The sequence below is a fragment of the Athene noctua genome, chromosome 4 (assembly GCF_965140245.1).
Source record: "Athene noctua chromosome 4, bAthNoc1.hap1.1, whole genome shotgun sequence".
Classification (NCBI taxonomy): Eukaryota; Metazoa; Chordata; class Aves; order Strigiformes; family Strigidae; genus Athene; species Athene noctua.
In genome coordinates this window covers 32,428,776-32,443,349 of record NC_134040.1, presented here as the reverse complement: position 1 = coordinate 32,443,349, position 14,574 = coordinate 32,428,776, and the positions used below count along the sequence as shown (strand labels likewise).

Genomic DNA, 14,574 nt, shown 5'->3' with positions numbered 1-14,574 from the left:
GAACTTGTTAATTTTGGGGTTTAATGCATAAATTAATATGATTGATTTTCTTTGTTTTAATTTGCACATGAACTGTCACAAGATTAATATCTCTCAAATGCCATCATCCAGAAGGCCCAATACATCAGTCGGTGAGAAATGCTCACCGAGATAATCAAGGACAGTGGGCTCCGGCAGAGCCTGACAGTCCAGTGAGTGTCACCGTTATGGCTGACCACCCTGGCTGACAAGAGAGCCCTGTCCTAAATAAGGGTTTCTTCCTTTCTTTGCATTAGTAGCTCCCGAATATATTCACCAAGGGTTTTTTTTTTTTAGTCTTTATAATGTATTTGAGGTAAAGAATATGCCAAAACCTTAAATTAGTTTTCCTAGGGTTATGTTTTTTATTACCACACAACAGCTGATTTTCCCTGCAGTTTCATGTAACACTTGCAATTAAAACTTGTGCTGAAGAGAGTGAAACAATAACTATAAAAATGAGAGCTAGTGAATGGGCCAAAGCTACTCATAAGACAAGTGGTTTATAACTTGGGTAAATTTGGAATAACCCTCAAGTTCTGCTCTACCTCTTTGAAAAACAGCCAAAATTGTGCGCTCCATGAGTACCTCTGGGTGAGATAGAAATATAAAACAGCTTTGTGTGCAAAGCACTGTAATGCATAATGCCATTTATACCCATGGAAAATAGTATCTTATGACAGACATGGTAAAGATAGACCTATTGCCAGACTTTGGTTCTGGAGCTACTTGTATGTCCATGTGCCAGTTTATAGCATTTTTGTTTACTTGATATTGGAGAGTAATCAGATAAAAAGTTACACTGAATTATGAGTGCTGTCAAGGTTTGTATGAAAAGTATTAAAACTTTAACCAAAACAGTCTTCTAAATTCCTGTCCTTCTGGTCCCACAGTCTTATCTTGTTTTTATATTTTTGTTTAAACTGTTCATTCCCTTTCTTTCTTTTTTTATTTGGAGTTGATTCAACAACCCGGTCTTTTTTTTATTTCTTGCAGATGTTAAAATGATGAAACCCTCTCTCCCTCTGGAGCAGTGCAAAGCAACCATGACATCTCCTCTGGTCCTCCGTGGAAGGTACGTTGCAGCCTGCCACTGAACTGTTGTGACATGTCTCTAGCAATCAGAAAGAAAAGCTGGGAAGAGCATGTGACCCAGTGGATGGGATTGGCTTTGGAGTCTGTGGAGTACAATACAGCATGTCGTCATGGACTTGTAGCTGATAACTTGCAGACAAGTATGGAAAAAGATGAGGTTTTGAGTGTGGACCGGAAAGAAAAATGTGCTTCATTTCCAGAGTGCTGTTATAGCGGAGACCTGATTGGCTTCCCTGTAAAGCAGCTGGGAAATGTTTCAAAGGAGGTGGATGAAAATTATAACCATGAGGATGAGGAGCATTTTCTGGAGGCCAGCACAGAAACTCTAGTCCACGTATCTGATGATGATGACGATGACTATTCAACACTCAACCTGGATAGAGTTAATTACCACATCACTGCTGTAGGAAGGGAACCAAAAGACGAAGAAAAGAGTTTAAATGGAGCAGGCTCCTTAGCACAGATGGTACCAATAACAGAGGGTAACAAGGCAGCTGAAGCATCTGGAATAATTGGAGATACAAGTAAGGAACCTGGCTGTGACACAGTTCCTAGAGAGGACATGGAAGAAGACGACATATGTGGCAGTACTGGCCAAAGTGTGGAGCTTTGTAATTATGAAGGCTTAAATGAAGTAGTAGGTGTAGAGAAAGAAAATCGTTCTAATTCTCCAAATGTGAAAGAAATTATTATGCCTGGGAAGCAGCTGCTTCATACTGCTGTAGTTGCACAACAGCGCCGGAAATCTGATGCTTTTAAAGACGGGCTTGGAAAGTCTGAGTGTAATGTGGTAGAGAGTGGGATTTCTTCTGAATCATGCACCCACAGCGATAGACAACTATGTTCAGCAGTGGAATCTGGCAACTGCCTTATGCAATCCTCTCCTTGCTCTCACATTCCAGCAGTGGAAAATGGTCTGGATGGAAGTGGTTTCACAGAACCACAAGTGGCCCCTGAAAACAAATACTTTTCAAATGTCAGTTCAGCAGAAGACATTCAGTGTTTACGTGTAAGGAATCATTTGACCACACAAGAATATTCAGACAGTCAAGTGAAACTGCGCAAAAGAAAGGTAGGATGCTCATAAACTGCGGAGATTTTTTTCTAATGTTTTCCCCCAGTTTCTTATAAAGGTGATTCCATGACTAACTGATTGTTGGTAAAATGACATTTTCAGCCTTGTTCCATTAGTTTGTTACATTTTTCTTCAGATGGTTTTGAGAAAAATGTGTCTATACAACAATTAAGTTTCAGGAGCTCTTTTTAAGGTCTGAAAATGGCTGAGATGTGAATTTGGAGAGTATTTTATATTCACTTTACATTATATATATATTAATTTATATATGTTATTCAAGGCTAAATGAATAAATATCTTCTATGGTTTGGTTATATTTTAGTTTTTCTGCTGCTATCAGGTGTCATTATCTGTTTCCTAAGAGGAAACAGTCCAGGAGTTTGGAAAACTTATTGAAAAGAAAGAAGAGTGAAAAAGTGCAACAAAACTTTAAAAGGGAAAAAAGGAGTTGAAATGTTTTACATTGGTTCTTTGGTTTTCAGCTCAGCACCGTGAGCATATGTTCTCACAAAATGAAGTACTGCTGAGTTTGAAAAACTAGAGTTTAAAGCAACAAGAGAGTTTCACTTTCTACACAAAGTAAGGAAGAGTATTATTACAAAATATTAATGGACAGATTCCCTAGCAATAAAACTCCCGTTGGCTTTAAGGGAAGGAGGTGCCGACTGTGGCACTACAGAATTCATCTTGAAGTCTGGCTTTCCCACCTATGCTGCTGCTTCTTGTTAATAACCAATTTCTAATTGTTTATTTCTCTCTGCCTTTTATCATTCGACATCATCCAGCTTCTTTTGTCTGTTGTTTTGGTTGTTTTATTGTTTTGTGGTTTTTTTAATCTGGTTTCTATTATTTGTGTGGGTTTTTTTCTATTAGCTGTAGTGCCTCAGTAGCTGTTTCACTAAAGCATAAATTCATATGTATAAAGCACTGTATGCCAACACAGTATCCTGAGCTGCTGGCCATTGCTTCCTTGTGTACAGCCTTTGGTAATATTAACACTCAACTGATACAGTTAGAACCTGTAAGTAGCTTTTGCAGAAGGTTTCAGAAGCCCTCAAATCCAGTCTTCCTTTGGTAGTTCATGCAATCACAGTTAATGTGGTAACTGTTCAACTGATCTTGCAGTAAGTATGACTCTGAGTTACAATTAAGAAACAGAAACCTGACTAGTAGTACCAGAAATGCTAAAGTTACCCATCTGTAGAAAACTATTCAAGTTCAAAAAAAAAAATAATCCCTACTTAACATCATGTTTGAGAACCAATTATTTTAATCGTATTCTCAGCTTCTCTGCTTTAGCATCTTGTTTTCTCTTTTCTAAGCATAGTTGCTAATACTGATGCATACATTTCATATTGTTAGCAAGATGTACCATGCTATATATTTTTATAGCTTCAGTCCTGCTAATTTCCATCTATCTCCTTGTATCTTATTTTGAGGTCATGTATTCATCTTTTAAATGTACACTCAATAGAATTATATCTGAGATATGTGTTTGTGCCATTAAATATTTAGAAAGACAAAATATAAAAATTCCAGTGAGACTAATGGTGAGAAAGACTAAGAAAGGGAAGGTCCTTGGAAGGTTGAGAGTGACATGGCTGCAGCAACTGCAAAGCTGTGTGCACTGGAAAAGGGGTTGGAGTCTGTAAATCTGAAGAAGTGACCTCATACCACTTCGGTTAAAAAAGTCTTTAGTAAAGACTGTAAAATATTTGGCAAAAGGGAAAAGATTTGACTTGCTGTTGCTTGTGGTATTATTTATCCCTACGTTCACAGGACACTTCTACAGTGTTCCTGCATGCAGGATTTTATTACTTATATCTAATCAAGAACTATTTTGTTGGTAATAATCTGTAATGAAAAATGTGACTATGTTTACGAACTTTCCCTGAAAGCCACTTTTGTAATTTTAACAAAACATTAGAAAAACAACAGACTTGAAACTGAATCCATCCATAAAAGCCAAGTATTTGCTTTGCAGTGACAGGAAGACTTAAGGGATTGGGAATGGTATATAAAACCTTTTCTCTCAAGGTCAGCAGTTCAAACACTGCAGTTAAGGCCTAAAACACACCACTGTCTGATTAATGCTCAGTGTCAATTATAGTTGTACATAAATACGTGCTCATAAATGTCAGAATGTGGGAAAAGGCACATGAAGATGAATTGTTAAAGGTATTTGTGCACCCAAAGCTCGAGGTGGCACCTTGGGAGATCACAGAAAGGTGCTGAACTTCAAGTACTTCCATGACAGCTAAGGTCTTTGGACCTTTGAGCAGACATAATTCTGCTATTCCTCATACTAAATTCTTCTGAAAACCTGTTTCTTGTTAACATATTTTAAACTGCTTTTAATTGTGGCAGTAGAGCATGACCTCCCTTCTTATCTTTAGATCAGCTGTCTTCAAACTGAAGCTGAGGTGAGACAGTGTGGAGCTGTTGTGCTTGCTCTGCAGATGAATGCAGGTTTGAGGGCTTAAAGTTTAGCATCTTTGACCAGCACTAGCTCCATTTCAGTAAATTGCTTTAGTCATGATGGATGTACTGACACTGGAGTTGCTTTTTGCAAACAGGTCCAGCTGCTACAGCATTCTTTGCTCCCTCAAGTCACCAGGGTTCAGGTGCATGATACACAGCACCCTCTTTTCCTTTGCTTTCCCAAAAGGCTCAGAAATAGGAAGTGCCTGGATTTAATTGTGGGAAGTTGATGTTAGTTCTAAATGAAAGAACCAACAGTAATCAGGTTTTCCTGGTTTTGTGTTGACTGAAAATAATTTCAGTTTATCCACAACGTGAATTTGATGGTAATTAATGGTTCAGACTAGCAGAAACATAAATGGATTAATTATATGTGGCTACACCAACTAGACCTCCTGTATGCTTTCCTGGGTTAAATATATTTTAGATTTTAAAATAGTCACTTCACTTGAGAATTGTAGGTTCTGAATTTCCAAAGATTGGAATAATCTTTGGGACTAATACGCAATGCTTTGAGCATCCCAACAGCTTGCATATATGTTCACACGTATAATGTAATAGAGCTTTTAGAGAACAGTATCATACAAAACCAGAAGAGTATTAATTATTAAGAGGATACCAACAAAAGGTGAGTATTTAATTTTTATACCTAGATTTTAAAATGGGAAAAAATGGTGATTACTTTGTAAACGATCTTGAAAATTTTTCCATGTGCTCCTTTCTATGCTTTCTCCAAGCTGCTCATCAAATCAAGCTTAGGGATAGCCAGAAAAATCCTTGCAGAGGGATAGTAAGTAGGTGTACAAATGCACCAGAACTCTAATACATTGATTTAAATTCCTTTCCAACATATAAAAACTACTTCATTCAACGTCAACATAAAAAGATGGGTTGAGGCATACAATTTCACAGTAAGTTCTCACCACTTACTTCCCAAACACGATCACAGATGTGGTGTTGCAGTGTGTATTAATCAGTATTTTGTAAATGTAATTTTTAAAACAAATCAGTAAAGAAGTAGAAAGTCATCGCTGTGAAGTTTGAATAGTTTAAGTAAAAATCCATGAAATTTAAAAAAAAATAAAATTTTGACTTGTTACCTGTATTTCATTGCTCTCACCACCTACCAGTCTTAGTTTTTATGCCTAGAGATCGTTCCATATAAATGGGTGTAAAACAGCTAGAGAACCAACTGTGACTGTTCATTTCTCTCTTCTGGGGGGTAATGTTATATCACCTATTATTTTTAATAAAATGCAAAGTACCTCATGACTGTGTGTCCTGGTTCAGCTAGGATAGGGCTAAGCTTCCCAACAGAGAGGGAGGGGGAAGGGATCTCCAGCCGGGTTATTCATACCATGCTGGCGTCAGGTCCATGGGTGGAACCTTTTTTTCACTTTTCTCTATGGCGGACTAGGTGGCGGGAATCCTTTGTCCGTAAACCAGCTACCGGTATTTCTCTGTATATCTTTTTTTTTGCTCACTGTTATTGCTGTTTATTGTTATTATCATTGCTACTGTTGTTGTTCAGATTGTTCTATCACTCTGATGTACTAAATTCCTTGTTACTTTAGCCCAGGTCTGTGCCTAACTTCCAGCCCAACTGGCCGCGGGTGGGGGAGGGGCAACGGCAACGTGCTCTCAGATCCCGGCAGGAATTAAACCTGCACATTAAAAATTGGCGCCCAACGTGGGGCAGACCCTGTCCAGACTGTGATAGAGCAATCTGTTGGGTGTAATCTTTCTGTTTGTATTCGTGTTTATTTGATAAGAAAATGTTTGCAATGCTGGCCCATTTGATTGCGTGGTGGGGCTAGATTAAGCCTTATATCAAGTGTATAATCCCAGTGGTGGCGTTCGTTATTGGTGGAAAATGTATAAAAGGTCTTATGTTGTTCTATGGGCTATCGAACGCTTATGCTGCTTTTGTATCGCTGTGCGGAGGGGCGGGCCGGTACCTGTTTGCCGTTTGGGCTTTTGTTAGGGGTATCACCCCCGTTGTGGGTGAGCCAGGGGAAGAGATCCTCTTGGCTTTGGGGAGTTTAAATTATCCTTGGAGCCTGCAGGCCACTGTGATTGCAGCACTATGCCTTCTGAATGCCTGCCTGATTTCGGTTTTGGCCATGTGGCACTTCTCTAACAATAGCAGTGCCCGGAAACCTGCCCTGAGGTCAGATAATAGTGAGTGGCAAGGGGTGTGGGAAAAGATGGGCAAAGGCCTGAGTGGGTGGGCACCCCCAATGCTTTGGAACTTCACTCCTGAGCAAATGCAGAGCCCTGAGAAGCTGATGGAGTGCTTAGAAAGGGTGTGTTACCAAACGGGCAAAACCCAGGAGACACAAATCGCTGCAATGTGTTGGGGACTTGCCCATGCATACCGTCCTCTTTAATACCACCCGCTGCCCTCAAATGGAAGAAAAGGCCACACAAACAATATCTGAACCGGGGGCACAGGCAGTGCCAGTGTCAGTCGCGTCCACCAGCACACAGACGGGGCCAGAGAGCCAGGAAGTGCCAGTGCCAGTCGCCTCCACCAGCACACAGACTGAGTCAGAGAGCCAGGCAGTGCCAGTGTCAGTCGCCTCCACCAGCACACAGACTGTCAGAGAGCCAAGCAGTGCCAGTGTCAGTCGCCCCAACACAGAAAACAAAATATACCAGAAAGTCTGTTCGCAGAGTGAGGGATGAGAATGAGCCAGGGTCATCAGGGGAACAGGAGGAAGGACCAGAGGTGACTGTCTGATCTCTGTCCCCGACAGAGCTGCGAGATATGCGGAGAGATTTCAGCCACCTGGGAGGCAAACAGATTTGCACCTGGCTGCTCCGATGCTGGGACAATGGAGCCAGTGCTTTTGAGATGGAGGGGAGAGAGGCCAAGCAGCTGGGATCTTTGGCCAAGGATGCTGGCATTGATAGGGAAATAGGGAAGCAGGCTCAAATCCTCAGCCTTTGGAAGCGACTCCTGCTCAGTGTGAGGGAGAGGCACCCCTACAAGGATGATATCTTATGCCAGCTAAGCAAATGGACCAGCATTGAGAAAGGCATCCAGAACCTCAGGGAACTGGCTGTGTTTGAGATGATCTATGGTGATCTGAATAATGAGCAGTCACCCATGGACCCAGATCAGGCCCCCTGCACACACCTGATGTGGCAAAAGTTCCTGAAGAGCGCACCAGAAGCACACTCAAAAGCATTGGCAATAGTGTCCTGGTGGACAGACACACAGACTCTAACAGTGGATAGAGTGGTTGGCAAGCTCCGGCAATATGAGGGAAATCTCCCTTCATCTCACCATTCCCTGGTCTCAGCTGTGGAGGAACTGTCTCAGAGGGTCCAGAAAGTGGAAGAGGACATGTCCTACACTCCACCTGCACGGGCTAATGTCTCAGCCATTAGAAGTAAACGTTTCCCCACCCAAGAGAAAGGCAGCAGAAGGTACACGCCACAAGGCACCCTGTGGTTTTTCCTCCGTGACCATGGAGAAAACATGAGGAGGTGGGATGGACAGCCCACTGCTGCCCTAGCTGCACGAGTAGAGCAGCTGAAAGGGAAGACCATCACAAAAGGGGAGTCCTCCAAGAGGAGCGCAGCTCCAGTGTCCAGTCAGAAATCCCCCAGGCAGAACAGAATGGTGAACGTTATGTCTGACCCTCTTGAGGGGACCAGTAAATCATTCTTGCAAGAAGTGAGTGATGATGAGCAGGATTAGAGGGGCCCTGCCTCCAGCCAGGTGGAGGAAAGGGATAATCGGATTTACTGGACAGTGTGGATCCGATGGCCTGGCACGTCAGACCCACAAGAGTATGAGGCTTTAGTGGACACTGGTGCTCAGTGCACCCTGATGCCATCGAGCTACAGTGGGGTTGAATCTATTTGCATCTATGGAGTGACAGGGGGATCCCAAAGGCTGACCGTATTGGAAGCTGAAGTGAGCCTGACTGGGAGGGACTGGCATAAGCACCCCATTGTGACTGGCCCAGATGCCCCGTGCATCCTGGGCATAGACTACCTCAGGAGAGGGTACTTCAAAGACCCAAAAGGGTACCGGTGGGCTTTTGGTGTAGCTGCCCTGGAGAAGGTTGAACAGTTGTCCACCTTACCCGGCCTCTCAGAGGATCCCTCAGTGGTGGGGCGGCTTAAGGTTGAGGAGCAGCGAGTGCCAATTGCTACCAGGACGGTGCACCGGCAGCACTACCGCACCAACCGAGATTCCCTGGTCCCCATCCATCAGCTGATCCGCCAACTAGAAAGCCAGAAGGTGATCAGCAAAACTCACTCACCCTTCAACAGTCCTATATGGCCAGTGAGAAAGCCTAATGGCGAATGGAGGCTAACTGTGGACTACCGTGGCCTGAATGAAGTTACACCAGCAATGAGTGCTGCAGTGCCGGACATGCTAGAGCTCCAGTATGAACTGGAGTCGAAGGCAGCCAAGTGGTACGCCACGATTGACATTGCTAACGCGTTCTTCTCCATTCCGATAGCACCAGAGGGCAGGCCACAGTTTGCGTTCACTTGGAGAGGCATCCAGTACACCTGGAATCGATTGCCCCAGGGGTGGAACCACAGCTCCACCATTTGCCATGGACTGGTCCATACTGCACTGGAGAAAGGTGGGGCCCCAGAACACCTGCAGTATATTGATGACATCATTGTATGGGGGAACACAGCCGAGGAGGTCTTTGAGAAAGGGAAGAAAATCATTGAGATCCTCCTGAAGGCCGGCTTTGCCATTAAGCAAAAGAAAGTTAAGGGGCCTGCAAGGGAAATTCAATTCCTAGGGATAAAATGGCAAGATGGGCGTTGCCACATCCCAGTGGAGGTGATAAACAAGATAACAGCCATGGCCCCACCAACCTCTAAGAAGGAGACTCAGTCTTTCCTGGGCGCTGTGGAGTTTTGGAGGATGCACATCCCCAACTACAGCCTGATTTGAGCCCTCTCTACCTTGTAACCCGCAAGAAGAACGATTTTGAATGGGGCCCTGAGCAACAACAATCCTTTGAGCAGATTAAACAGGAGATTGCCCAAGCAGTAGCCCTCGGGCCAGTCCAGGAAGGGCAGGAGGTTAAGAACATGCTCTACACCACAGCCGGGGAGACCGCCCTACCTGGAGCCTCTGGCAAAGAGCACCTGGGGAAACCCGAGTCCGACCTCTAGGCTTTTGGAGCCTGGGATACAAAGGTTCTGAAGCTAATTATACACCAACTGAGAAGGAGATACTGGCAGCGTACGAAGGAGTTTGGGCTGCCTCAGAAGTGGTCGGCACTGAAACACAGCTCCTCCTGGCACCCCGACTGCCGGTGCTGAGGTGGATGTTCAAAGGAAAGGCCTCCTCCACGCATCATGCAACCGATGCCACGTGGAGTAAATGGGTTGCATTGATAACACAACGCGCTCGAATAGGGAACCCCAGCCGCCCAGGAATACTAGAGGTGATTATGAACTGGCCAGAGAGCAAAGATTCCGGGATGTCACCAGAACAGGAGGTGACACGTGCTAAGTAGGCCCCACCATATAACGAGCTGCCGGATGAGGAGAAGCAATATGCCCTGTTCACTGATGGGTCTTGTCGCATTGTGGGAAAACATCGACGGTGGAAGTCTGCTGTGTGGAGTCCCACACGATGGGTCAATGAAGCTGTTGAGGGACAGGGTGAATCCAGCCAATTTGCAGAGGTGAAAGCCGTTCAGCTGGCTTTGGATATTGCTGAGCAGGAAAAGTGGCCAAGGCTCTACCTCTACACCGACTCGTGGGCAGTGGCGAATACCCTGTGGACATGGCTGCAGCAATGGAAGCAGAACAACTGGAAACGTAAGGGTAAAACCGTCTGGGCTGCCAAAGTATGGCAGGACATTGCAGCCCGTGTGGAAAACCTCGTTGTGAAGGTGCGCCATGTGGATGCCCATGTACCCAAGAGTCGGGCCACTGATGAACATCGACACAACCAGCAGGCAGACCAAGCTGCTAAGATTAGAGTGGCTCAGGTGGACTTGGACTGGCAGCGCAAAGGTGAACTGTTCATAGCCCGGTGGGCCCACGAGACCTCGGGCCACCAAGGTAGGGATGCAACATACAGGTGGGCTCGAGATCGAGGGATGGACCTTACTATTGACACCGTTGCAGAGATCATCCATGGGTGTGAGACATGTGCCACAATCAAAGATGCCAAGCGGGTGAAGCCCCAGAGAAATGGAGAGCGATGGCTGAAATATAGATATGGAGAGGGCTGGCAGATCGACTACATCACACTGCCACAGACCCGCCGCAGGAAGCGCCACGTGCTCACAATGGTGGAAGTAACCACTGGATGGTTGGAAGCTTACCCAGCACCCCACGCCACCGCCCAAAACACCATCCTGGGCCTTGAAACCCAAGTCCTGTGGCGACACGGCACCCCAGAGAGAATTGAGTCAGACAACGGGACCCACTTCCGAAACAACCTCATAAGTGCCTGGGCAGAAGAACATGGCATCGAGTGGGTCTACCATATCCCCTACCACGCACCAGCCTCTGGAAAGATTGAGCGCTACAATGGACTGTTAAAAACCACATTGAAAGCACTGGGAGGTGGGACCTTCAAAGACTGGGACATGCATCTAGCAAAGGCCACCTGGCTCGTCAACACAAGAGGGTCTGCCAGTCAAGCTGGCCCGGCTCAGTCGAAACCTCCACATGCTGTATATGGGGATAAAGTCCCTGTGGTGCGCATGAGGAATATATTGGGAAAAATGGTCTGTTTTAGTCCTGCACCAGGCAGAGGTAAAGGCAAACCCATCCACGGGATTGCTTTTGCCCAAGGACCTGGGTGCACCTGGTGGGTGATGCAGGACAATGGAGAGGTCCGATGCGTACCGCAGGGGGACTTGATTCTGGGTGAGAACATGCCGTAAATTATGCTGTGCCTGTGTAAATTATTACTTTGTTATTTTTAACTGCTAAATGGCAGCTGGACATGACGCAGATGGTATAGAATAAAGGGGTGGATTATGTCCTGGTTCAGCTAGGATAGGGTTAAGCTTCCCAACAAAGAGAGAGGGGGAAGGGATCTCCAGCCGGGTTATTCATACCATGCTGGTGTCAGGTCCAGGGGCGGAACCTTTTTTTCACCTTGCTCTTTGGCGGGCTCAGTGGCGGGAATCCTTTGTCCGTAAACCAGCTACCGGTATTTCTCTGTATATCTTTTGTTTTGCTCACTGTTATTGCTGTTTATTGTTATTATCATTGCTTCTGTTGTTGTTCAGATTGTTCTATCACTCTGTTGTATTAAATTCCTTGTTACTTTAGCCCAGGTCTGTACCTAACTTCCAGACCGACCGGCCGCGGGTGGGGGAGGGGCAACGGCAACGTGCTCTCAGATCCTGGCAGGAATTAAACCTGCACACTGTGGGGAAAAAAAGAAACAACAAAAATACCACATGTAACAGCAAGTAGCATTGGACTCAGTTCATAAGGGATTGTAATATCCCTGCATTTAAGGAAAGGAGGAGATGGAGTATTGAAAAGCATTCTGCATGCAGAAAGATACAATTACTATTAAAAGGCTTTTTAGTAAGGCTCAGGAAGTTGTAGTTAATATTTCAAAACAAAATTCAATCCACAAACTAGCTTAGCAAGGTAATACTAGAAGATCGAGTGGGGTGGGGGTGGGCGTGGGGGAATCTGTGAAAAGATAAACAGATTTTTTACTGAATATACACAAGCATAGAAATAGTATATTCTGATTTGATCCAGAGTAAATGAAGAAAACATTCCTCATCTATTTCATCTGCTTTGATACAGCATAGTTTAATATCTGAATGTCAGAAGAATAATAATTGAATTAACATACACAAATGAACAACTACATGTCAAAATTGTCAGTTACCTGTTTGTTTTCTTTGGATAAGGTATATACATTTGCATGCCTTTGCACTTGCAGTTAAACACAGTTTGCTGAAAATCTGTCATTCATTGCAATAATGAAACACTTTTCTGTCTCCTATGTTTTATATTCCAGATTGTAATGATATATATAAAAAACAAAACAAAACAAAAAAACCCTTGCTGCTCTGAAAGCAGCCCTTTTCTTGGGCATCTCAAAGCAAGTTCCTTTGTAATGCTTAATATTGTTGTTATTGTCATTAACCTGAGAAAGAAACATGTTCTGGAACTGATAAGCCACTGGAGAGAGGCTATTGGCACACTAATTTTTTGAGAAGTCCACAGAAAGAACTTTGGAGTAAATCTTCCAAAACTCTCATGGACTTAGAAATCAAGTTCAAAATAGTTCAGACAAACTTTGGATCAGCATTTGATTTTCTGGTTTCTTGTCTAAATTAAGTATTAGTTCTGAAACTTTTGGGGTTCTCTTCTAATGTGAAACTTCTGGTTTGTAATGGAGATTTTTGATTAAAATATTAATACTGTATGATTAGAGATGATAAAGTACTGGCAGATTTACTGTACATAGTACGATGGAATGACAAATCGATTTGTAATGACTGGTTTCAAGAAATGTAATTGCTGTATTGTGCCCTGTGATTTGAAGTTTGTAAGGTCAGCTGTATTTCTTCCAAGCCTAGAATACTGCTTCAGGGAGGGCTAATTGGGGTATTAAACCAATTGGAGTATCAGTTTCTCTTCACAGGTAACCTCAGACTGCATTTCAATCTCAATAAAACATTTTGCTTATGGGTCACTGAAAAAGGAATGAAGTAAATAAACATTTGGTGTACGATTTTCTCATCTCTCTTCTATGAGACTTTTGCTTTTAATATTTACTACTTGCAATTCTTCATGGTGCCCTGCTTAGAAGGTTTTCAGTTTCAAACAGTTGATGTTATCTCAGAGTCATTCCTACAAGACTAAAGAGTCAAGTCAGGGCTATTTCTTAATGCTTACTATTATTGCTCCTATTTTAATCCAGATTTCTAGATTAAATGCTGTGCAGTTTGCAAAGGATATTTAAGAACACAGCTAATGTCAGCATGAAAGAGCAGCCAGTGTCAATGAGTTATAAATTAAGTTAAGAAAAAGAGTATCAGAAGGATGGCAGTAAATGCAGGAAGCAGCCCAGGTAGAAGGTTACCTGGGGTGACGCAGATCTTTATAGTAGCGCCCTTCACCCACACTAAAGCTGTGAGTTTTTAAAGCGTGGTTTTGCATTTTCTGTACAGTTACAATAATGTTTGTTTCATTATTTCATCATTTATAATTATACTAACGTGAGAAAACAAAAAAATTGCTTCGTTGAATTTGGACCTTTCCATCCATATTTGCTAATTTGCTACTTGACTGTTACACTTCCCCATGAGGTGTGAAGGCTGACTCTCTTCCGTTATGGTCTGTAATAAAATCTGTTTTACAAGGCTAAAACTATGCTTTTATGGTGAGTTACAAAGTTAGGTTCTTCGAGGAGCTTCTCCTTGTATTGCCCTGTAAATGGACTCCACAGGAAGCCCATGCCTGCTAGTTTAGTCCTCCCTGCAAGTCACCGGGGAGAGGTAGTCGGAGAGCTTCCAAAAAAATCATAAGAGCTACCTATTTTACTGCCTTGGTTTCTTTACAGTTTTTTCCCTGTCATCTCTGCTATTCACACTGCACCATCCTTTTCAACTGAGCACTCACTTTGTCAGTATTAGAATCTCATTTAAAAAGTAATGGGAGCTTGTCGTGAGCAATAGTATCCAACATTTTAGATCTTTCTTATTTTATTGCTGTTGAAATACCAGAGACAGGGTTTCCAGACCTGTCACAAGTATATTTCTCTGAAGACTTAATCTCCCTTTACCTCAATTCTGTCTTTGTTGAATGGGAATGACTTAATGATTCTTTTTATACAATTTTTAATTTAGCTTTTAAGACTCTTAAAGTGGTTTTTTTTAATAGGAGCTGGTTTAGTAGAGATCCAGTCTAAACTATTA

General features: G+C 43.3%; 1 protein-coding gene across 2 annotated transcripts in view; it reads left to right on the top strand.

Moving 5' to 3' along the window:
- The first annotated feature begins 1,126 nt into the window (after positions 1 to 1,126).
- Positions 1,127 to 14,574, top strand: part of DLC1 (DLC1 Rho GTPase activating protein) — a 236,918-nt gene continuing 223,470 nt past the window's right edge. For both annotated transcript variants that reach the window (XM_074904883.1, XM_074904882.1), the window contains exon 1: positions 1,127 to 2,185. In XM_074904883.1, coding sequence (XP_074760984.1) covers positions 1,127 to 2,185 — 1,059 coding nt within the window. The remainder of the gene's footprint in view (positions 2,186 to 14,574) is intronic.